The sequence below is a fragment of the Mustelus asterias genome, chromosome 12, assembly GCF_964213995.1.
Source record: "Mustelus asterias chromosome 12, sMusAst1.hap1.1, whole genome shotgun sequence".
Lineage (NCBI taxonomy): Eukaryota > Metazoa > Chordata > Chondrichthyes > Carcharhiniformes > Triakidae > Mustelus > Mustelus asterias.
The window spans coordinates 33,951,400-33,975,137 of NC_135812.1; the positions used below are offsets into that span (position 1 = coordinate 33,951,400).

General features: G+C 43.1%; 1 protein-coding gene across 1 annotated transcript in view; it reads left to right on the top strand.

Annotated features, from left to right (window-relative positions):
• The window catches only part of tspoap1 (TSPO associated protein 1), a 286,284-nt gene that overhangs the window by 134,687 nt on the left and 127,859 nt on the right, over nucleotides 1-23,738 (top strand). Inside the window, exons 2-4 of the mRNA XM_078225016.1 lie at nucleotides 15,178-15,285; nucleotides 15,785-15,913; nucleotides 22,870-23,046. Of these exons, the coding sequence (XP_078081142.1) occupies nucleotides 15,178-15,285; nucleotides 15,785-15,913; nucleotides 22,870-23,046 (414 nt within the window). The remainder of the gene's footprint in view (nucleotides 1-15,177; nucleotides 15,286-15,784; nucleotides 15,914-22,869; nucleotides 23,047-23,738) is intronic.

Genomic DNA, 23,738 nt, shown 5'->3' on the forward strand with positions numbered 1-23,738 from the left:
ATGGAGATGGGTAGAGTGTAAGAAGGTTCTCTGGTTTGAATTTATCTGAGTGTTCTGAAGTGGGGGAAGAGGCTATACTGAGAGGGTACTGCTGTTAGCAGGCTCCGGGTAGTTGGGGCAAAAAGAAGCCCTGGGAGCTGTTTATAGCTTGGTACAGGAGAGGGACTGGAGTTTGGAGAAACCCAGGGGCATTATCAGGGTAGTGAAGCTAGTGGTCTAGCTAGCAAAAGAGTTGGAGGTGTGCCAGTAATTAGAGGTAGAAATGCAGTTTTGTGAATCCATAGGATACAGTCTCAGGAGAGGAGACTGAATCATCAGGAGATGAGCAATCATTGAGACAGTCGGAATTAGAGTGGCCTTTAAGGCAATTCTGGTTAGATCTTTGAAAGTGAGGAGTTGAAATCTCTTGTGAAGGAAACTGAGTTTAATGAACTTTTGTGACTCATTGTGGTCACTGACGTCCGGATGGGTTTCTGAGAAATCTGTGGAATCTGTTTTGGTCTCATCTGCCATTTAATATGCAGTGTGGTGTTTGACCACAGTTCGCCTATTAATGCATATTTATCTCATGTTAGTTCTGAATGTTATAGTATAAGATAGATATTGTAAATTGTTTTGCTTTTTTGACTTTATATAGTAAAGTTTATTCAGTCTGTTTGAATTTTGTGGCTTTATTGTCTTGGTGGGTAACTGGGATTTCAAACTTTGTCTGCTTTGAGCAAAATGTTACTGGTCTTTAACTGGATCATAACATGAGACAGACTAATCTGGTAGCCATGAGTACATTTGCTCATCTGTTTAGCTGCCATAGTATTTTTTGGGTATTGTGCTGTACCATAACCCACATGGAAACTACCTGAATACCCTGTGTCCCAAGGTGCAGTGTACTCCCAAGTACTATACTGAACCCTGGGTTCCATAGTGTATCCTGATTAATGTTTACAAGCTGATTTGCAGCCAAGAATTAGCAGCAGCTAAAAACAGATGTGGGAGCTTTTGAAAAACTGTGATCTGATTTTTGTGGAAACAATGTTCCAGTGAATTGAGAGCAGTAACTTGTCCTGACATTGACTGAGTTTTTTGAAGGGGTAACCAAGAAGGTAGATGAGGGCAGTGCAGTTGATGTTGTCTACATGGACTTTAGCAAGGCCTTTGACAAGGTACCGCATGGTAGGTTGTTGCATAAGGTTAAATCTCATGGGATCCAGGGTGAGGTATCTAAATGGATACAAAATTGGCTTCTTGACAGAATAAGAAGTTTAACACCACCAGGTTAAAGTCCAACAGGTTTATTTGGTAGCAAAAGCCACACAAGCTTTCGGAGCTGCAAGCCCCTTCTTCAGGTGAGTGGGTATTTCCCACTCACCTGAAGAAGGGGCTTGCAGCTCCGAAAGCTTGTGTGGCTTTTGCTACCAAATAAACCTGTTGGACTTTAACCTGGTGGTGTTAAACTTCTTACTGTGTTTACCCCAGTCCAACGCCGGCATCTCCACTTCTTGACAGAAGCCAGAGGGTGGTTGTAGAGAGTTATCTTTCAAACTGGAGGCCTGTGACCAGCGGTGTGCCTCAGGGATCAGTGCTGGGTCCACTGTTATTTGTCATTTATATTAATGAATTGGATGAGAATATAGGAGGCATGGTTAGTAAGTTTGCAGATGACACTAAGATTGTTGGCATAGTGGACAGTGAAGAAAGTTATCTCCATTTGCAACGGGATCTTGATCAATTGGCCCAGTGGGCTGACGAATGGCAGATGGAATTTAATTTAGACAAATGCGAGATGATGCATTTTGGTAGATTGAACCAGGGCAGGACTTACTCAGTCAATGGTAGGGCGTTGGGGAGAGTTACAGAACAAAGAGATCTCGGGGTACATGTTCATAGCTCCTTGAAAGTGGAGTCACAGGTGGACAGGATGGTGAAGAAGGCATTCGGCATGCTTGGTTTCATCGGTCAGCACATTGAATACAGGAGTTGGAATGTCTTGTTGAAGTTGTACAAGACGTTGGTAAGGCCACACTTGGAATACTGTGTGCAATTCTGGTCACCCTATTATAGAAAGGCTATTATTAAACTAGAAAGAGTGCAGAAAAAATTTACTAGGATGCTACCGGGACTTGATGGATTGAGTTATAAGGAGAGGCTGGATAGACTGGGACTTTTTTCTCTCGAGCGTAGGAGGCTGAGGGGCGATCTTATAGAGGTCTATAAAATAATGAGGGGCATAGACAAGGTAGATAGTCAATATCTTTTCCCAAAGGTCGGGGAGTCTAAAACTAGAGGGCATAGGTTTAAGGTGAGAGGGGAGAGATACAAAAGTGTCCAGAGGGACAATTTTTTCACACAGAGGGTGGTGAGTGTCTGGAACAAGAAGTAGTAGTAGAGGTGGGTACAATTTTGTCTTTTAAAAAGCATTTAGATAGTTACATGGGTACGATGGGCATAGGGGGATATGGGCCAAATGCAGGCAATTGGGATTAGTTTAGGAGTTTAAAAAAAAGGGCGGCATGGACAATTTGGGCCGAAGGGCCTGTTTCCATGCTGTAAACCTCTATGACTGTATGACTCTATGACATTCAACATTCCTCAAGTTCACAATGTTCCTCCCTCCATATCCGTACCTTCTGAAACTCTGTCCCCAAACCTCTCCACCTTATTAACTCTTCTCCCCTCTCCCACCTCAAAACCTACCCCCTTCACTGTAACTTCACTCAACTCCTGCGGCCGCTCTCCCATCTCCTGCTTGATATCCTCCAATCTCGTGCAAAGTGCTTTTGGGGATTTGTTATTTGAGAAGGGCTTTATAAATGGAAGTTGTTCCATTGTTTTAGTAGAGGCTAATTTTGAGGTTCTGCTGGGTTAACCTTTGCCAGTGATGATTTCTTGCTGGAAATTGCTGATCTAAAGCACTCAGCGCCCAGTGAAGCTGGTATGTAGAGACTAGGGACCCGCGAAATCACGGTAAAGTTGGGCGTCGGGCCTTTAACGTGGTGCGCACCCGATTCCTAGCAGAGCGCGGCTTTACCAACACCCGATTTGGCATTTAAATCGACTTTAACTCTACCACCAAATCCCACTTTACCACCGTCCGGTCCAATCCAGGTCCACGTTTTTAACGACCTGGTAAATAAAAGTCGAAAGCCGGCGCTTCCTCAGTGAGGGTTGGCGAGGAGGTAGGCGCGTTGCGTTCGGAGGCTCCCTGGTATTTACGTGTGTCTTGAGTCGCGGCCATTCTGCTGTCTCGGGTGCGTGGCATCTCTGTGAGTGTGTGGGGGGGGAGGGGGGGCTGTTGCTGTGCACGAACTCCGATGTCCGTGTAGCAGCACGGACCTCGGGTCCTGCAGTGCAGCTGGGTCCTAGCACTGCAGCTCACTTCAGGCTGAAGACTGAAGATGTGCACACAGTGCAGATAGCACTTCTGCAGCCTTCCAATGTTACCAGGGGCTGTGACTGTGTGTTGCATGTGGCTGGGGGGACTGGGGGGCATTGGGGGGGGGGGGGCGGATGGACTTGGGAGAATCTTGCAAACTGCAAATAATGTAGCATCCTCTTTGTGCTGCCTAATTATCTATGAGAAAGGTAATTAAACTACAGCGTCCTAGTGAGCAAGTAGTGACCTGTATAATACATTTGTGGTCTGTAACTGGATTGTTGATGCTCAAATGTTCAGAGTCCTGTGGTGAACTTGGCAGAATTGTCCCCGTGGTGGAACTTGGTTGGAAATAAGATTCAAGGAGATTACTACAGCTGGGAAACCAACCATAGTGAAAAGAAGCTTGTATTGGCAACTCTTCTCTCACATGCCATGGCAGATGTGCCCCTACTTATGAATGTGACTTGCATGGGCAACGTTGGGTGCAGCTAGTCTGCCTCTGGAGCAGCCTTGGATCCTTTGTCATCTTGTTTTCATCTGTACATTGCACAGAATGTATATCCCCCCCATCCATGTTCTGGAATATTATCCCAGATTTTTGACTGTCAGGTTTTTAGTCCCTGCAATTATAACTTTGACATTATCTTCCAAAGGGGATTCCTCGAATTCTGTGCAATGTTCAGATGAAAACAAGATGACAAAGGATCCAAGGCTGCTCCAGAGGCAGAGTAGCTGCACCCAACGTTGCCCATGAAAGTCACATTCATAAGTAGGGGCACATCTGCCATGGCATGTGAGGGAAGAGTTGCCAATACAAGCTTCTTTTCACTACGGTTGGTTTCCCAGATGTAGTAATCTCCTTGAATCTTATTTCCAACCAAGCTCCACCACGGGGACAATTCTGCCAAGTTCACCACAGGACTCTGAACATTTGAGCATCAACAATCCAGTTACAGATCACAAATGTATTATACAGGTCACTACTTGCTCACTAGGACACTGTAGTTTAAATACCTTTCTCATAGATAGTTAGGCAGCACAAAGAGAATGCTACATTATTTGCAGTTTGCAAGATTCTCCCAGGTCCATCCGTCCCCCTCTGCTCTCTCTGCTGTTTTGTATTTCGCGCCCGGGCACGCTGCTTCGGATTTTTTTCAAACTGCGCATGCGCAATTCACAACTCCGATCGGTCCGCCAGCGCTAAGCACCGCCGACAGCGCGCGTCGGGCCGGAGCCGGCAAAACGCATATGGGCGCGCTGCAAAGAGGATTCCGGTCTCGGATCCGTATTAGCACGGATCCCGCCCTTAGGCTCCGATTGGTAAAATCGGGCCCTCGGTGCTGGAGAGGATGAACCCGACGAGAAGCTGGGCTCTCTGCTTTCCAGTTTGAGTAATTGATCATTTTTCTTTCACCCTGTTGTTCCTCAGTTGAAAGGGACTGGAATAAAACACTGGATTTTACAGTTTGATGTACAGTACTACTGAGAGCCTCAGCCAAACCTTTGTTGTAATATCAGCATCATTTCTTTGTTGTAGCTATTTTGAGCTGCCAATTTCCTGACTTTGTAAGGAACAAAGAACAAGAACAAAGAACAGTACAGCGCAGGAACAGGCCCTTCGGCCCTCCAAGCCTGTGCCAATCACGTTTACCTACCTAAACCAACCGCTTATATCCCTCTATTCCCCATTTGTTCATATAAGTCTTAAATGTGGCTAACGTAACTGCCTCAACCACCTCACTTGGCAGTGCATTCCAGTCCCCCACCAACCGCTGTGTAAAAAGCTTCCCCTCCACATCTCGACTGAACCTTTCCCCCTTTATCTTGAACTTGTTTCTGCGCCTACAGAAGGAGGCCCTTGTAATTGTCACTTCGGCAGTGGAGGAATGGAGGGGTTATAGCAATGAGCTGCTAGTTTTGTGACTGTATTGAGTAGACGTAGTGTCAGCCTTTCTGGGCTTCTTCATCTCGCTCTATTTGAGTTTCTTTGTTCCAGATTAAATCTGGCAAAAAGCACATTGGTTAATCAGCAGAGTAGTGCAACAGTTAATGATATTAGATGAATGTGTTGAACTCTGAGCCTGTCCATAATTCTGAATGCTCACTGTACTTGTGGACCTAATTTGAAAACAGCATGGGTAGTGAAAGCTGGAGCAGGAAAGGTTAATGAGCTAGGCTGAAACTTATCAGACATGATTGCACGGGACCTGGGAGTCTACTCTGGGCATTAGCAGGAAATTTGCCAATACAATCTGCCTCAGCCAAATGCTGTTCAAAACTCCAGACTGTCACAATATCCAGCTCCTGAGGATAAACACTATCCAAAGTCTGATTTTGATTTGATTTGATTTATTATTGAAACATGTATTAGCATACAGTGAAAAGTATTGTTTCTTGCATGCCATACAGAAAAAGCATACCGTTCATAGAGAAAGAAAGCAGAGAGTGCAGAATGTAGTGTTACTGTCATAGCTAGGGTGTAGAGAAAGATCAACTTAGTGCGAGGTTGGTCCATTCAAAAGTCTGATGGCAGCAGGGAAGAAGCTGTTCTTGACTCGGTTGGTACGTGACCTCAGACTTTTGTATCTTTTTCCCGACGGAAGAAAGTGGAAGCGAGTATGTCCGGGGTGCATGGGGTCCTTAATTATGCTGGCTGCTTTGCCGAGGCAGCGGGAAGTGTAGACAGAGTCAGTGGATGGGAGGCTGGTTTGAGTGATGGACTGGGCTTCATTCACGACCCTTTGTAGTTCTTTGCGGTCTTGGGCACAGCAGAAGCCATACCAAGCTGTGATACAACCAGAAAGAATGCTTTCTATGGTGCATCTATAAAAGTTGGTGAGTGTTGTAGCTGTATGTACAACATCATTTAGCATCCCTCCCTACACAAAGCTTGTTTTGTGAGTAGGGCTGATCATGGAATAAATTCTGGGGATCCTCGCAGTATGAGACAGGAGGGCACAGAGTCTGTCCACGTGAAACTGTTCTCACTGTGTCTACCTGCCTGCCTGTTCACTAAATGATTTTAACAGATCTACATAGCATCATAGAATCCCTACAGAAGGAGGCCATTCAGCCCATCGAATCTTCACCGACGCTCCAACGGAGCATCCCACCCACGCACTATCCCTGTAACCCCACATATTTTCCCCTCTAATCCCTCTAACCTGCATATCTTGAGACACGAGGGGGCAATTTAACATGGCCGATCCACCTAACCTGCACATCTTTGGATTGTGGGAGGAAACAGGAGCACCCGGAGGAAACCCACGCAGACACGGGGAGAATGTGCAAACTCCATACAGACAGTGACCCGAAGTCGAGAATTGAACCCAGGTCCCTGGTGCTGTGAGGCAGCAGTGCCACCCCTAATTTGTTCCTCTGTTAGACTGGGATCTGTAGTAAATAATTGCTGCAGATGCTCCAATTTTTTCACCTGCATAAACCTATATTTAGATTTAAGCAAACTGCCTCCTGGGTATCTTTAGCCTACATTTTTCTTCCAGTACTGACTGCATCCCTCCTACCTCAGAACCTCTGCCAGTTGCATACATGCTCACTGTTAAACACTCAGTGACTTTCTCTTGCTCACAGTCGGGTTATACAGTTATTTTATTTGTAGCTGTTTCTTTCTCTCAGAATGAAGCCAAGTTAGAGATTTATTTTGTGAGAAGGTGTGACTGGCGCCGCAGTGACTGGATCAAGAGGCAGACCAAGCAGCCAGACTTTGTGGATCAGAGGCCACTTTTAATATAGCCGGAGAGTGAGTTCCCCAGCTGACTTGAGAATTTTGTAACTTTTCCATTTGCCTTGGATCATTGTGGTAACCTTTCATTGCTTTTCTTTAATGAGTTAAAAACATTCAAGAATAAGCAGCAGACATTCCAGAATACGGCCAATATGCATGATCTTGGCCCACTTGCTAAACAGGGGGGAATAATTCCATTAAATTATCAAGAGCACTTGTCATCTCTGGCCAGGGCTTGAATGAAACAACCAAGGCTGACACTCCAGTGCATTAGTGAGGGAGCACTGTACTGCCGCAAGTGCTGTCTTTCGGATGAGACTTTAAACCAAGGCCCTATCTGTCTGCTCAGGGGAAGTTAAAAGATCTCACGGCACTATTTTGAAGAAGAGCAGGGAATTATCATCCTTGGTGTCCTGGTAATATTCATTCCTGAACCACCCTCACAAAAATAGTTTATATGGTCATCATTCCATTGCTGTTTGTGAGAGTTTGTTGTGTGTAGATTGGATATTGCGTTTTCTACATTATGATGTGGAGATGCCGGCGTTGGACTGGGGTAAACACAGTAAGAAGTTTAACAACACCAGGTTAAAGTCCAACAGGTTTATTTGGTAGCAAAAGCCACAAGCTTTCGGAGCCTTAAGCCCCTTCTTCAGGTCCGCAAGCTTGTAGCTTTTGCTACCAAATAAACCTGTTGGACTTTAACCTGGTGTTGTTAAACTTCTTACTGTGTTTCCTACATTATAAGAAGTCTCACAACACCAGGTTAAAGTCCAACAGGTTTATTTGGTAGCAAATACCATAAGCTTTCGGAGCACAGCTCCTTCGTCAGATGGAGTGGTTATCTGTTCTCAAACAGTGCAAACAGACACAGAAATCAAATTACAGAATACTGATTAGAATGTAAATCTCTACAGTCAGCCAGGTCTTAAATGTACAGACAATGTGGGTGGAGGGAGCATTCAACACAGGTTAAAGAGATGTGTATCATTTCCTACATTATGACAGGGACCACCCTTCAGAAAGATATTTCATTGGTTGTAAAGTGTTTTGAGACGTCTGTTTGTTGTGAACAGGGCCAAAGAATGCATGGCCTCCTTTCTTTTCAAACACACAGGGTATATTTAATCTTCTTGTTCGCATGGAAGGAATGTTTCATTGAAGTAAAACAAATCTAAAATAACACCAGTGTGCAGGATGACGTAATTACCAGGCAGGACCGAGCACGGAAATGTGATATATTGGTTCGTATGAAAATATTCATTGCAGATACTTCCAACTGCCTTGATGTTTTCGTAAGCTTTAGAGAGTTCAGTGTAACCTGGAATTTGGATTTAATATAAAATTGTACGGCTCGTAGGATTTGCAACTCTTTCTGGCAGTCGTTTACAGATTTGAAGTCTGTGGTCATGGATGTAATACCCAGATAGCTTATACCAACTCGGTAAGCAATACATGGTCCAACTGAGAGATCCCATTCCGGGCTTCTCACAGGAATGACATAGAAGGTAGTGGTGCAGAATTATTTTGATCTGGGTTCGGTGGCAATAGAACAGTGTAGCAATGTAGGTAAAGACATCAGAGTGGGATTGGAAGAGACAGGGTTAAAGGAAATAGTCAATCAGCAAGGAAGATCCATGCAAGAATTGTAGTAAAAAGATAAAAGTAAAGGTTCTTTATTTAAATATTTGAAGTATCCACAATGAGATTGGTGAATGAGAGTGGTACGAATAGAGATTAATGGTTTAGATCTAATCACCATTACAGAGACGTGAATCAAAGGTGACCCAGAATGGAAAAGGAGGAGGGCTATGACATAAGGACATTGGTGAAAAATTATTATGGTTCAACAGATCAGGAAATAGAATCAGAATGGTGGAAGTTAAGAATAAAAAGAGTCAGGAAATGCTGGTAGGAGAATTTTATAGAGCCCCTAGCAATAGTTATCCCAATGGATAGAGCCTTAAACAAGAAGTTATTTGAGTTTGTATCAAAGGCAATGTAGTAATCGTGGATGAATTTAATCTTCATTTAGATTCAAATTAAATAAAACGCAGTCTGGAAAATTAGATTATAGAATGTTATCATGACAGTTTCCTGGAACAATACTTTTTTTTTGGAACAATATGGAATCAATTAAGGAAAAGCTATTTCCGATCTAGTATTGTACAATGAAGCAGGGTTAATGAATAATCTCACAGTAAAAGATCCACTGGGAAATAGTGATCATAATGCAATTGAATTCCATATTAAGTTTGAAATGACAAACTCCAACCACAAACAAGAATCTTCAATTTAAACAAAGCCAATTACATGGTCATGAAGGGAGAGCTGGTTAAGGTTGATTGAAGGTTGGTTGGATAAATCAACTAAACAGTTTTAGCCAAGTCTCATTATGCATATTTGGCTAAAAGCTCAGACTTTCATTAGCCTATTAAAACAGGTGCACACAAGGGAAAACATTGCGTGATTGGCATCTTATTTCCTTAGATCTATTTGTCAATGGCCTGATGTTCATTTACACAAGATAAAAGGGGCAGTACAGTGGTTAGCACTGCTGCCTCACAGCACCAGGGACCTGGGTTTGATTCCTGACTTGGGTCACTGTCTGTGCGGATTCTGCACATCCTCCCCGTATCCGTGTGGGTTTCCTCTGCGTGCTCCAGTTTCCTCCCACAGTCTGAAAGATATGCTCATTAGGTGCCTTGGCCATACTAAATTCTCCCTCAGTGTACCCGAACAGGCGCCAGAGTGTGGCGACTAGGGGATTTTCACAGTAACGTCATTGCAGTGACAATGTAAGCCTACTTGTGACACTAATAAACTTAAAAGACTAAAGAGGTGTCAAGTGCTTATAGTTTTTGCTGTTGACATTTTAAATATCTGGTTGATTGATACTTTTCTAGATTTGTAGTAACTGCGGTTTATTTTTAAAGCAAGTTGTGAATGACTTTTTTAAGCTTTTCCACACAAGTATTATTACTATAGAGTTAATTGATTCTGTACAGAGCATACACTAGATGAATGGACAATGAGTTATTTCTGTGTTATAAGTTGACATGTAGGGTATGAGAGGTCATGGGTGGTGAATGGAGGTGAATGGATTTGCATGGAGCCTGTGAAGGATCATTGGGGATGGGTGGGTAGTTGGCATGGGGGCATGGGTAAGACCTTTTCAAGCTATCTTCTAAAAGGTTCTCTTATCCAGGCAATGGTTTGCAACACCACTGAGGAGCTGTGAACCACGAGTGCTTGAGGAGCTAGTCTGACTCCACGAAAATTGCAGTGGCTAGGAGATGCCTGTGCCCGCAATGGAACTGGCCAGGTTGGGAAGCCCTTACCCTTCTCCTGCACAACCAAATATTGGAGGTGACAGGAATGGGAGCGGGAGTCCTGGAATTGTGTTACGTTTGCCATTTTTAAAGGTCCGCAGTTGGCGAGTCTCCAGCAAATCCAGTCGCCACACTGTCTCCCCTCTCTGGTACCCATCGGCGTTTTGGTTCCCATCACACCAGCTTGTAACACCAAGTTAACTTGGTCGGATTCTGTTTGAAAGTTCTTTCTAGTTGCAGAGTGAGAGTGCTGATGGAGAGGCCAGCTTGTGTTTGTTTGCCTGCAGATAGTGAAAGTGTCACAGGGTCAAGGAGTTGGTTGGGGATTGCCTACCTAATTCCAAGATAAGTATGTTGTATGGCTGGAATTGGAAAAGGTAATTTAAGGCTAGTTTACTATCATCTCGTGTCTTTAAAGTTCATATTGTCTTTAATGTCTGTCCTATGAAGTTCAGAAATATGTAATTATCTGAATAAATGATATTTGAATGGTCTCTGGAGGAGGCTGGGAAGAGCTGCCTTAAACCGCTGTGTGCTGCAGTAATACATCGAGGGGTAGCTGTCAGCACTTGCTGTGAAAATGGTTCAGCAATGCCAGTGAATAAATTATGTTGTGCTGACTAAATTGTATTGATAAAACAGTTTGACAGATGCATGAAACACTGCACTGCAGTCCTTCACCCTCTTCTAGAGCTGTGCTGTTTTCAGAATATCACCATAGGCAGAACAACTCCCTCCTACTTCTCTGAAATAACCCTCCCTGCATCTTAGAGTAGCATTAAAAATATCTTCTGCATGATTGCTATTATTCTGAGAGTGCCATTGCAATCTGATGCAAAAGTACTGGGCAACCAACTGCAAAAATAATCTAAAATCTGACTATTTCATTTAGAAGCATTACCTTGAGGATATGAGAAGTTCACCCTCATAAATCTGCTGCATTGCTGCCCATGTAAATGTCTGTGACCCTGATTGCCTGCGTACCTTCATGAGTTAGTCATTTTATATGTTTCATCACTGTGATTACCTCTGTGTCATTATTTGTCAGTAATTGCCAGTATTTCCTCATGTCTTAATGCTTAACTATATATCCTGAGAGAGTATCTCTGTGTCCATACATGTTAGTGAGTATCTGTGTGCCAAAACATACCAGTGCATGAAACACTGTGTTTCATCCTAGTTCCCCTTACATGTCAGTGATTTCCTATTTATTCCCTGTGACTGTGGTTACCCAAGTACTTTGCATGTGTTAGTAATTTCCTGTGTACTCATACCTGAGTATTCTGGCAGGATTTCTTTAGCTATAAAATGATGGGAATATGATTCAGGCGTTTGGGTTTATCACACAAATTAGTCCGTGATTATCTGCACACCCCTTATGTATCAATGACTTTCCATATACCTTCACTGTTTGTGATTATCTGTGCGTCTCAACAAAAGTAAAGTTAAAGTTTATTTATCAGTGTCACAAGTATGGCTTACATTAACACTGCAATGAAGTTACTGTGAAACTCCCCGAGTCGTCACACCACGAAGCCTGTTCGGTCAATGCACCTAACCAGCATGTCTTTCAGACTGTGGGAGGAAACTGGAGCACCCAGAGGAAACCCACGCAGACACGGGGAAAATGTACAAACTCCACACAGACAGTGACCCAAACCGGGTCCCTGGCGCTGTGAGGCAGCAGTGCTAACCACTGTGCTACCATGCCACCTCTGGTCCCCTCAACAGGCAGCACGGTGGCATAGTGGTTAGCACCGCTGCCCCACAGCACCAGATCACATGTGTCGCCCAACAAGCAAGTGATTATGTCTGTCCTTACATGTTGGAGAGTATGTCCTTGCATGCCAGTAATGATGTCTGTCTTTACATGTCTGTGCTCTTAGTAAGTATCTGTGTACCAAAACATACCAGTGCTTCCCTTTTCCCCCCTACATATCAGTGATTTCCTGTTTATTACTTCTGAATGTGGTCACCCATGTACTTTGCATGTGTTAGTAATTTCCTGTGTACTCATACCTGAGTATTCTAGCAGGCTTTCTTTAGATATAAAAATTATGAGAATATGATTCAGCTGTCTGGGTTTATCACACAAATATGAATTTTTGAAAAGATTAAGTAAACTTTCTGTTACCCTTTGTAATGTGTGAAGTCTTGCCTGTGGAGTCCTTAAACTCCACTAATGACACTCCGTGTGCCTACTGCTGCTCAGTGTCTGGTGCATGATGAAGTTATTGTTGAGCAGATGTGTGGTTCCTGATGTTATAGCTGTGTGATGTTAAACTTGGCAAGTTCCCTTCTAACTCTCTGAGCTCCGTGGCATAAAGCACTGGTGAAAAGAATGACAATATGTCATTATGTTGTGTGACAGGCAGAATCCTGCGGAGATAACTGATGGGAACCTTTGTATAAGGATGAGTGAAGCAACGTGATGAATTTTTGTTCTACAACCTCAGTAAATGGAGACATTTTAAGTGCTTTTGGGTTGCCATGGCTAAATCTTTGGACATACAAGTTGTCTTAAGGTTTCAATAACGTTAAAACCTTAAAAACTTGCATTTTATTTATTGAAAAACTGCATATCCCAATATTGTCAGTTAAAAGGAACATGCATCCCATTTGCTTACAATGAGGAGTGCTATTGAAGGCAAACACTCAATCAATATCTTAACTGAATTAACCGGCAGGAAAGGTAGAGTTTGGTCACAGACTTATTTTTCATTTTTTTCTTTAAAAGTGGATTACTATTTTCTTAATGCAGTCCTTCTGTTGAGCAATAGTAACTTATTATGTTTCTTTCTTCCCAGTCTCTCAGGTACGTCCTCTACCCTCTTCCACAGTTTTTCCTTCTTCAGGTGCACCCTGTTTGCAGTTCCCCTCCTTCCACTGAACATAAGCCCCAGCCTTTACCCCATATACTCAGCAACCAGCAGGCAATCCATGTTGTCTAGTATAGAAAAAATAATGAATGAAGGATCACACGCCACCCTTCAATCTCTATTATTAATTATAAGGAATGACTTGGGCATTGGAACATATAAGATCCCGAGAGGGATTGATAGCTGAAAAGCTGTTTCCCTTGGCTGGAGAGTCATGAACTGGAGAGTGCCATGTCAGGATAAGGATTTGGCCATTGAGAATTGAAATGAAGAGGAATTTCTTCACTCAGAGAGTTATGAATCTCAAGGAATTCGGCACTCCAGAGATCTCTGGATGCTCAAGCGTTGAGAATGTTCAAGGTTGAAATTGATAGTTTTTTTGCACTCTAAAGGAGTCAGGGAATCTGGGAATCAGGTGGGAAAATGGAGTTGAAGTTGAAGATCAGCTATGATATTTGAAGGTAAAGCAGGCTTGAGGCGTTGTATGACCTACTCTTATTTTTTATGCTGTTATATCTAACGTATCGAAGGTAGACAGAAAAAAGAGTAATACAAACTTAAGAGTTTGAATATTTTAAGTACCTGAGCAACTTGATGAAGTAATTAATATGGGAACAATAGCCAAAATGGGGACCATGTATTGAGTAGGACAACCTGACAGGATACTGATCAGGAGAGAGCGATTCATGGATTATACTATTTGTTAAATGGAAAAATAGACCCGGATGATGATGAGGAGAGAGATCTATTGGATATAATTGGCAAATTGAAGAACTAATTAAAATGGATAAGTAAGATCATGTGTTACATTAGCAGATGATTAAGATCCAATTCATTGCTGTACAATGTGAAGCTCCTCTTGCTGACTGCAGTTCTGGCCACAAAATTGTGCAAAGGTTGTTATGCCTTAAGGATCATTCTGAATATCAGGAATGCCAGCGTTGAATAATGGTACAGTTAGAAGTCTCACAACACCAGGTTAAAGTCCAACATGTTTATTTGGAATCACGAGCTTTTGGAGTGCTGCTCCTTCATCAGGTAACTCACTTGAGAGATTTTTTTTTAAACCAGTAGCTTAGCTTCACAACTGAAACTCTGGGTTGCATAGCTTGTGATTCCAAATAAACCTGTTAGACTTTAACCTGGTGTTGTGAGACTTTTTACTGTGCCAACCCCAGTCCAACGCCGGCATCTCCACACCTTGAAAGAAGTTTTATTTTTGTTTATAAGAGAGACTTCATGGTGACCTGGATAAATGTTTTTACTCCCATAAAGTGATCGAGGATTGTTGATCCAGAAATATTGTTCTCCAGTTGTTAAGAATTTTTTGTTAAGAATGGGGAATGGGGGAGGAACTATTTCATCCAATGTAGAAATATGGAATAAATTCACGAGAAAAGAACATTAATGTAAGTAATGCAAATGAATTCCAGAGCTACTCAAGATTTTCTGGAGAAAGAAAGAGATGTGCTGAGGAGGAAAGAAAATGGAGCTGATATTAAATAAATGTAGGTGAACTTGTTGGACAAATGGGCCTTCTGCCAGGTTGCTATAAGTTTTGATGTAAACTGATTAAGGGCTCAGTATGAGAATTGTAAGAGTGTATTGTAAGTCATGGAGTTATAATGAAAGCTTTTATGAACTAAATACAAGAGAGTAATTGTTCTTTTGTCCCAATACATCCAGCTCCAATATTTATGTCCACACTGCTCAATGTACTTGTACTATAAGTTCCAAACTTCACTTTTATCAAAAGCTGTTTCAGGCTCCCAAATCTTTCAACTTATCTTTGGTTTCCAGGAACTTGTTTCTACAAAACTAAATACAGTTGTTTTTTTTTTCTTACAGAATGGTGCCAGTTATGGATCACTGGTGAGACGCAACACAGAGCTGCTAAAAGCTGTCAGGGAGTTAGAGCACACATGCATTACGCTTCGAGAGGAAAACACTTTACTGGTAAGGGCAATATGTCTATTTTACACAGGAAACTCTTATGTTACCTCTTAACCTTGAGTCTGCAGTATCTTCTCTATTCTCTATGTCCCTTATACTCTCTCACCTCATCTTCTCCTCGATCTTCCCCCTCCTCTTTTATCATTGCCTTCTCTCTCTCTCTACATTTCTCACTTTCCTCTTTTTCCTTCCCCTTCTTCCCCCTTGTCTCTTTCTATATCCCTTTACCTTTCTCTCTTAACCTATTTCCCTTTTCTTACTTCCTCCCTCACTGTCTCTTTCCCTCTCCATTTTGGTGCCAATGTGCTACTGCATGGGTTCCTATTCATGTCATTGTTCAATTAGCTGCCATTTGCACATGTTTAGCAGGCTAGGAGTACCTCCGACTGGCTACCTGTGAATGTGTGCTGTACGCCATCCGCTGTTTTGATTGCTTTCCACTCGTAACTGAGTGGCTCACAGGGTAGAAAGCGATGTTTCTAAAATGTTTTTCTTTCTTCAGCGGAAAAGCAGCTCTCCAGAGACTGAGGAGAAAGTGAAGAGACTAAAACGGAAGAACGCAGAGCTGGCAAACATTGCCAAGCGATTAGAGGAGAGAGCCAGGAAACTGCAAGAAGCCAACCTCAGAGTGGTGAGTCTGTCTCTCAATGATGATGAAGAGAGTTAGTGTCCGATCTTTACTAATGCCACACATCAAAATCAATGGTTTAGAATCATAGAATCCCGACAGTACAGAAGGAGGCCATTCGGCCCATTGAGTCTGTACCGACCACAATCCCACCCAGGCCCTATTCCTATAACCCCACACATTTACCCTGCTAATCCGCCTGACACTAGGGTCAATTTAGCATGGCCAATCAATCTAATCCGAACATCTTTGGACTGTGGGAGGAAACCGGAGCACCCGGAGGAAACCCACGCAGACATGGGGAGAAAGTGCACATGGAGCACACCAGGATGATAGGGAGTGGGATAGCTTGATCTTGGTTTCAGATAAAGCTCGGCACAACATCGTGGGCTGAAGGGCCTGTTCTGTGCTGTACTGTTCTATGTTCTATGGTCCACACATACAGTGACCTGAGGCCGGAATTGAACCTGGATCCCTGGCGCTGTGAGGCAGCAGTGCTAACCATTGTGCCACCGTGCCACCCCAATTTATTTGTGTTCTTTCTGCAATGAACAAATCTTTGAACCGTGTAATCTTAGAGTGCAACTTGTATCATCATCCAAACAAAAGCATTGTTGGACTTTAAAACCTCACTGCTGTAGGCCCACTGACGAATGTAAAATCCTCACCTCATACACTTGTCTATTTTTCACGGGGTTTCCCGTGATAATGGATCCAACTCAACAGTGGAAGGCCCCTATTAAAACTACAGGATTTACAGCTTTACTAGAGGCTGTTCGCTAGTCCTGTCGATACGGTCCTTTCATTTTATTCTGTTGCTTCCCCTTGTTCTCCAGTGAAAGAAAAATCCTAAATCCTACAGCCAAGTGAGCAGAGGGAGGAAAAGAGAAAGTGAGGGGAAGGAGAAAGAGAAGGGAAAGAGGGAAAAAAAGCTGCAACTAAAGAATATAATTCATTTTAGTCATTTATTAATATTGTTTTGAATACTGCATTAAAAGGTTATAAAGTTGGTTCTGTTTTGCATCATTGTAAATGGGAATCTGTTTCTCAGAAAAAAATAAAAGTGGAATATATTAGAACTGCTGCCTGTTCAGTCAGCACCTTTTTAAGAGCAGACAGGTTATGACAGTTTGGGTGTGTAGCCCTTGATCAGATTTTTAACATTTGCATTTTGCCATCATATTTTGTTCTGTTTTCTTTGCAACGTTGTGAAATCAGATAAAACAAAGCTCACCCTATGTGTTTCAACACATGCGCCAAGCGCTGCTCGCTGCACTGTTGTTCAGCTCTTCCTCTCGTCAGCAGGTGAGGTCAGTCGATCAAAATGTCTAAAAGAAATTGTGGCTCAGAGCAGCTGCATCAGCGGGAATAGGGCAACAAACTTACATTTCAGCTCAGCATAGGTTGGGCACAGCTGGGGGCGTTGATAGGGTTTATGTTTGTGCCACGCATGGATGGTTTGGTGTACAACTACCAACTGAAGAGCTCACTGCTCAATCTTATGATTGAAGAGGTTATTGCTATGATTTATCAAGTGCTGACAGCCCATACTGGGTGAAAGCAGCAGCTCTCTCCCTGAAGCTCTTCACCTCATCTTCTCTCATCCTTATAATTCGCCTCTTTGACCAATCTTTTTCTTTTTCCTTTCTTGGCTCAGCATGCTTTCCATATCATTATCTGTGCCGCGCTTGATCTGTGCATTCAAGGTGCTTTGTAAATACAGATGGTGGTGTTTGCAGGGTTCATCTGCTTTTGCAACTTACAAACATCTCAGTATATCTCGGACATATTGAACACTGAGGGCAGAATTTTAACTTGCAAGGTGCGAGCGTGGACTGACGAGCAGGGTATGGTCCTCCCCACTTTGACATTTAACCAGTTTGTGTTTGAAGGCGTACGGAAACCTTAATGCCGACAAGTGGGGTCTGATTTTTAAATATGTAACAAGGCGATAGCCCCGCACTCAGACTTCGACTGCTAGCGCAAGGGTTTCCTCAGCTGCTTGAAGCTAGCCAGGTTCAATAAGTAAGAAGTCTCACAACACCAGGTTAAAGTCCAACAGATTTATTTGCAATCACAAGCTTTTGGAGTGCTGCTCCTTCATCAGGTGAAGGACCAACACTCCGAAAGCTCGTGATTCCAAATAAACCTGTTGGACTTTAATCTGGTGTTGTGAGACTTCTTACTGTACCTACCCCAGTCCAACGCCGGCATCTCCACATCACAGGTTCAATGAGGTGAGAGCACAGCAGGCATTGTAAGGGCTGTGAAATTGTCAAGCTGGAAAGCCTTTGAATACTGAAATATGACAGCCACTTCCTTGCCAAAGTGCATGGTGTTTGCTTGTTCTCACAGTGTACTTTCATTGCTTTCAAGGTGAGTTCCAATGTTTTGGAGGTCATTTCCGCTATCCTGGATTTCATTCGCTTTGACCTGCACCTCCATCTTGTCAGCTTTCACTGTTGCACAGCAGCAGATAATGTTGCTCTGCCTTGGGCCTTTGAGGAGGAAGCAGAGGAGTTGCACCACCAGCTAGAGCAGCAGGCGCCGCCACTCCCAGGACAGAGGGAATGAGCACAGAACTCCAGCTTGACACAGGCGATACCCTAGGCCAGGTTAATCAAACTGGACCAACTTTCTTGACATGGCTGAGCAACAGTGCCGCAGGAGGCTCAGACTTCAACCACAGATTGTTGCTGGCATAAGCAGCCTCCTGCAACAAAACCTTCTTCTCAGTGGGCCTGGTGGGCACTGATGGCCAGTGACCAGCAAGATCACCACAGTCCTGAATTTCTTTGCCTCCAGCCCCTTCCAGGAATCTGCAGGATTTCACAATCTGCTGCGCACAACTGTACCTCTTAGGTGACTAATGCCATGTTTGCCAGGGCTGCCAGTTACATCCACTTTGCAACTGCCAGCCAGAATGAGAGGCTCTCAGATTTGCTGCAGTGACTTGATTCCCACAGATCCAGGGAGTCAGGAATGACACGTGTGGCAGTTAAGGCACCCTCAGATCAACCAATCAAAATGTATTGATCAGTGTCTAGCTCGTATGTGACCACTGGAAGGTTTTCTTTCATTTCTGAGTAAAATATGCTGGAAGTTGCCATGATACCTTCATACTCTGCCAGTCACATCTCCCATAGATCTTCACAGCTCCAAAAAGAGTCAGACGATGGCCCCTTGGAAACCAGGGTTATGTTCTAAGGATGAGGCTGATGATACCTGTCAGGAGCCCTACCATTGCTGCAGAGGAAAGCCACAACCAAAGCAAGATGAGCACAGAGCAGTAATAGAGCAAGCCATTGGGTTGTTGACAATGTGATTCAGGTAAAAGCAAAATACTGCGGCTGCTGGAATCTGAAACAAAACCAGAAAATGCTGGAAAATCTCAGCAGGTCTGACGGCATCTGTGGGGAGAGAATAGAGCCAATGTTTCGAGTCTAGATGACCCTTTGTCAATCCAGAGGGTCATTTTGGAGATGATAATAAAAGCTGTTTGACTGCAAGGACAGTGGAAGGAGGAGTTCAGGAACATATCTAACAGGAGTCACCAATCCGGAGTCTGGAATATCTAGTTGCATTGTGACAGCCATGGAAAGATGTATCATCCACTTACTGTACTGCAGTGCAGGGAATATCGGGGCTGGTTCTTATCTCATTCACAAGTTTGTTTGGTACAATATTGGACAAGATGCTCGCTGATCACTGTGGATGGAGCACAAAGCATCCCTGTAGATGTGGCACAAACCTTCTACATTTAACAACGAGGTGATAAAGCTTTTAGCATTTCGATCCTTTCACATCAGTGCCTCTCCTTGGCTGCATGTAGGTTAACACCTGCCTTTCTCAGACAGAATTCACAGTTAGAGATTACAAGATTGTCCATTTGGTGCTTAATCTGCCAGTACCTCATTCAACAAAACGTTTGTGCAGTGATTGGATTGAATGTTCTGTTTCAGGATCACCACCGGCTTGTCGAATACTATGCAGTGAACACTCAACAGAGTAAATCCTGAGGCCTTGTTTGTATCAGTATTACAGTATGCAAAGACCGATCCCTGCATTACAGTTATACACAATGTGCAGCAAGCAGTTCTAAAACAGTTTATTGCAGTTGCAGTCCGCAATACCGTACCCCCATCTGTATCTTTGAAAGAACAGTTCTGCTCTAAGCTGTCCTGTCGCATATCAGGGTGAATTCTAAACGGAGTAGTAGCAGATGGGAGGGCACCCGGCTCACTGAAAGGTCAGGCTTCACCTTCTGGTGTACTAAAGAATGACAGACAGGTATATGCTGCATTGAGAAGAGAGATAAATGTTCAAGACTAAAAGCAGAAATGAATTGTTTTAAAGGAGTAGATTGATTTTCATGTGACCCTGCTGAGTTTTGTCTGTGACTATGTAGCTGAAAATAAGCTTTGATCCAAGTCTAATCAGACTCTTCTTTCAATAACAACCAGTGTATCCACTTACCCATGTCCAGCATACAGTTTCACTCTTGCACGTGCTTAACACTGAAGGTGCATAGCAATGGGGACGCGATAGCCTGGTGGTATTGTCGCCCCATTATGAATCCAGAATCTCAGCTAATGTTCTGGGCACCCTGGTTTGAATCCCACCACGGCAGCTGGTGGAATTTGAATTCAACAGAAAAAAATCTGGAATTAAGAATCTACTGATGACCATGAAACCGTTGTTGAATAAACTGGTTCACTCATGATCTTTAGGGAAAGAACTCTGCCATCCTTACCTGGTCTGGCCTACATTTGACTCCAGAGCCACAGCAATGTGGTTAACTCTCAACTGCACTCTGAAATGGTCTAGCAAACCACTCAGTTCAAGGGCAACTAGGAATGGGCAATAAATGCTGGCCAGCCAGCGATGCCCATGCCCCACAAATAGAGAACTTCAAGGGGAAAATGCATACATTCTAAAATAATTACGTATTGAAAGTCCATTGTGCAATGTATGTAATCTTTAACTTTGATTTCTGAACTTACGTCTGCATACTCCTTGTAGAACTACTGCAATTTACAAAGCTGCTGCAGGCATTATATATCTCTGCTGCTCTCACCATTAGTGTTTTATGCATTTTCCTTAACAACTGCGTAATAGATCAGGCAGTACTTAGAGCTAGTATATCATGTACCTACCCTACTAACAGGCAAATTGATCAGACTATACTTGGAACCAGCATATGATATACCTATGCAAATGCATCTGACTTGGCTAACTTGGCAGTGAGTAGAGCCATGAAGATGATCATGTAGGAGGCAGGCCATTTTTAGCAGGCTTAGAGCATTTTTGTGAAATGCAAATGTTGTCTCCAAGCGTTACGCCTGGTTTAGAATTTTTAATGTGTTAAAACCTCATGATTGTTGGACATATTCAGATTTTACTCTTAGATCTGATGAGCATTTAAGTGAACTCAGTCGAATGAGAAAATATGTATCAATTTCTCTTTTTATTGCGGATAAGGCACTTTCCCCCTTTTGAAATTTATGAGGATTTAAATGGCACTCAGCGTCTCTGACATGTGGAGCACAGTCTGCTCACTGTCTCGTAAAATTCTCCTGCATTAAAAATCCAAGACGGCAACAGAGCACTGCAATGATGCTAAGTCACTGGTTAAAAGCAGTTGTCTAGTCTTGATCACCATAGGATGATACTAGAAATGGATTCACTCACCTGGAATAGAGGAGGTGAGGGAGAGGCGTGGCAACAGATAAAGGAACTTGGGGGTAAACTTGTGGAACATTCGTGAACCAGACCTCTAAAATCATCAAAAGAAAATCAAGGGTTGATGCCACAGGACAGCAGGTGGTGAGTATTGCAGGGGTTTTTTTGCTCTTTAAGCACAAGAGGTGTGTCAAGCACAGAGCTGAGAATCTGCAACGTACTATACTTATTAAACGAATGAACTGGATAGATGTTTTTTCTGATAAATCATTAGTAAGGCTTTAGTTTACTCCTGTTAAATTTAGTTATTCTAATAAATACCGGCATAGCAGGATACCTCAGACTTGATGCAAACCCTGTTCCGTGTTGAAACTCTAGTGCATTTCTCGTGCTGCATTTCGCATGCACGGTGATATCCAGAGCTGGAAGAGTTTGAGCTCCAGGTTTCAGAGCTTGAGCAGCATCTGTAGTCAATGCAGTGAACCTATGCGACTGAGGGTCTTGTGGGTAGCATGTTTCAAGATGTGGTCACCTCACAGTAAAGGAATGGATGACTGCTAGACAATCAAGCAAGTCAAAGCAGATAATGTAGGACTTCACTGAGGGAATCTCACTCTCCAACCAGTATTAAGTCCTGAATACTGGTGAGGGTGATGATTCTCTGTAGAGTACAGCCAGAGTCAAATCCATAACATCATGGTCGACTCAGCCATAAATGGGGGCTACAGAGGAAGATCGGGTAAACAATAGTGAAAGGAGATTCTATTGATCTTAGAATAGACTGCAGCCACAGACTTGAATTCAGGATGATGTATTTCTTTGCTGGTGCCAGGATCAGGGATGCATCTGAACACTGCAGAATGCTCTGCTGTGGGAGAGTAAACATGATGTGGAGATGCCGGCGTTGGACTGGGGTAAACACAGTAAGAGTTTTTACACCAGGTTAAAGTCCAACAGGTTTATTTGGTAGCAAATGCCATTTGCTACCATAATGGCTACATTTTGGCATTTGCTACCAAATAAACCTGTTGGACTTTAACCTGGTGTTGTTAAAACTCTTATGGAGAGTAAACATCCAGAGATCATCATCTATATTGGTTCCAATGACATAGGTACAATGACCAGAAAAGTCAGCTATCGACTGACATTCGCAGGCCAAATTTTAGACAAAGTTGGACTATCAATGTAATGATGCAGAGAAATGTGTACCTATCCCAGCCATTGAAAACAACCCTTGGTTTTCTGTGTCTCTGACTATAATATCTGTTTTCATTTAGGTGAACTCTCCTGTCCTAGTTAAGGGCTCCAGCCTAGAACATTACAAGAAAGCATTTGCCAGACAACGTGCCAAAGATCTCTCTGAACATGCTGATGTCATCCTCGCAAAGGACAAAGAGATCGAAGAACTGAGGCAAGAATGTCGTGACCTTCATGCAAAACTGGGACCATCAAAGGTACAAAACTTCTCTCTGTTTTGGTATGTCATTTATTCACAGTGAAGTCTTGCTCTTCAGAAAAATTGTGCATAGTTTTTTTTATTTGTGTCACAAGTAAGGTTTACATTAACACTGCAATGAAGTTACTGTGAAAATCCCCTCATCGCCACACTCCGGCGCCTGTTCGGGTACTCTGAGGGAGAATGTAGCATGGCCAATGCACCGAAACAGCACGTCTTTCAGACCATGGGAGGAAACCGGAGCACCTGGAGGAAACCTCTCTAGGGGAGAACGTGCAGATTCCGCACAGTGACCCAAGCCGGGAATCGAACCCGGAACCCTGGCGCTGTGAGGCAGCAGTGCTAACCACTGTGCCACCCAATTGGACATATTTACTCATAATTCAGCTACAAGTGACTAAGTGGCCAGAGAAGTACAAACGTGCTAGTTATGTTCTGAGAATAAACATTGTCCACAGGATTATTCACACAAGTCTGTAGAATTTGCATTTGCAATTATTTATATTATTCACAACTGCATTAAAATACACTGAACATAATGGTGGCAACCATCAAAAATGAGCCAATGTTTTGGATTGACTGCTATGTAAATCCCCAAATCATTAAGATCTCAAGATAAGGAGCTGTATCATGAGAAGTATAGATTACTTGAGAATTCACAGTTGCAAACCCTGTTGCATCAGTGAGAGC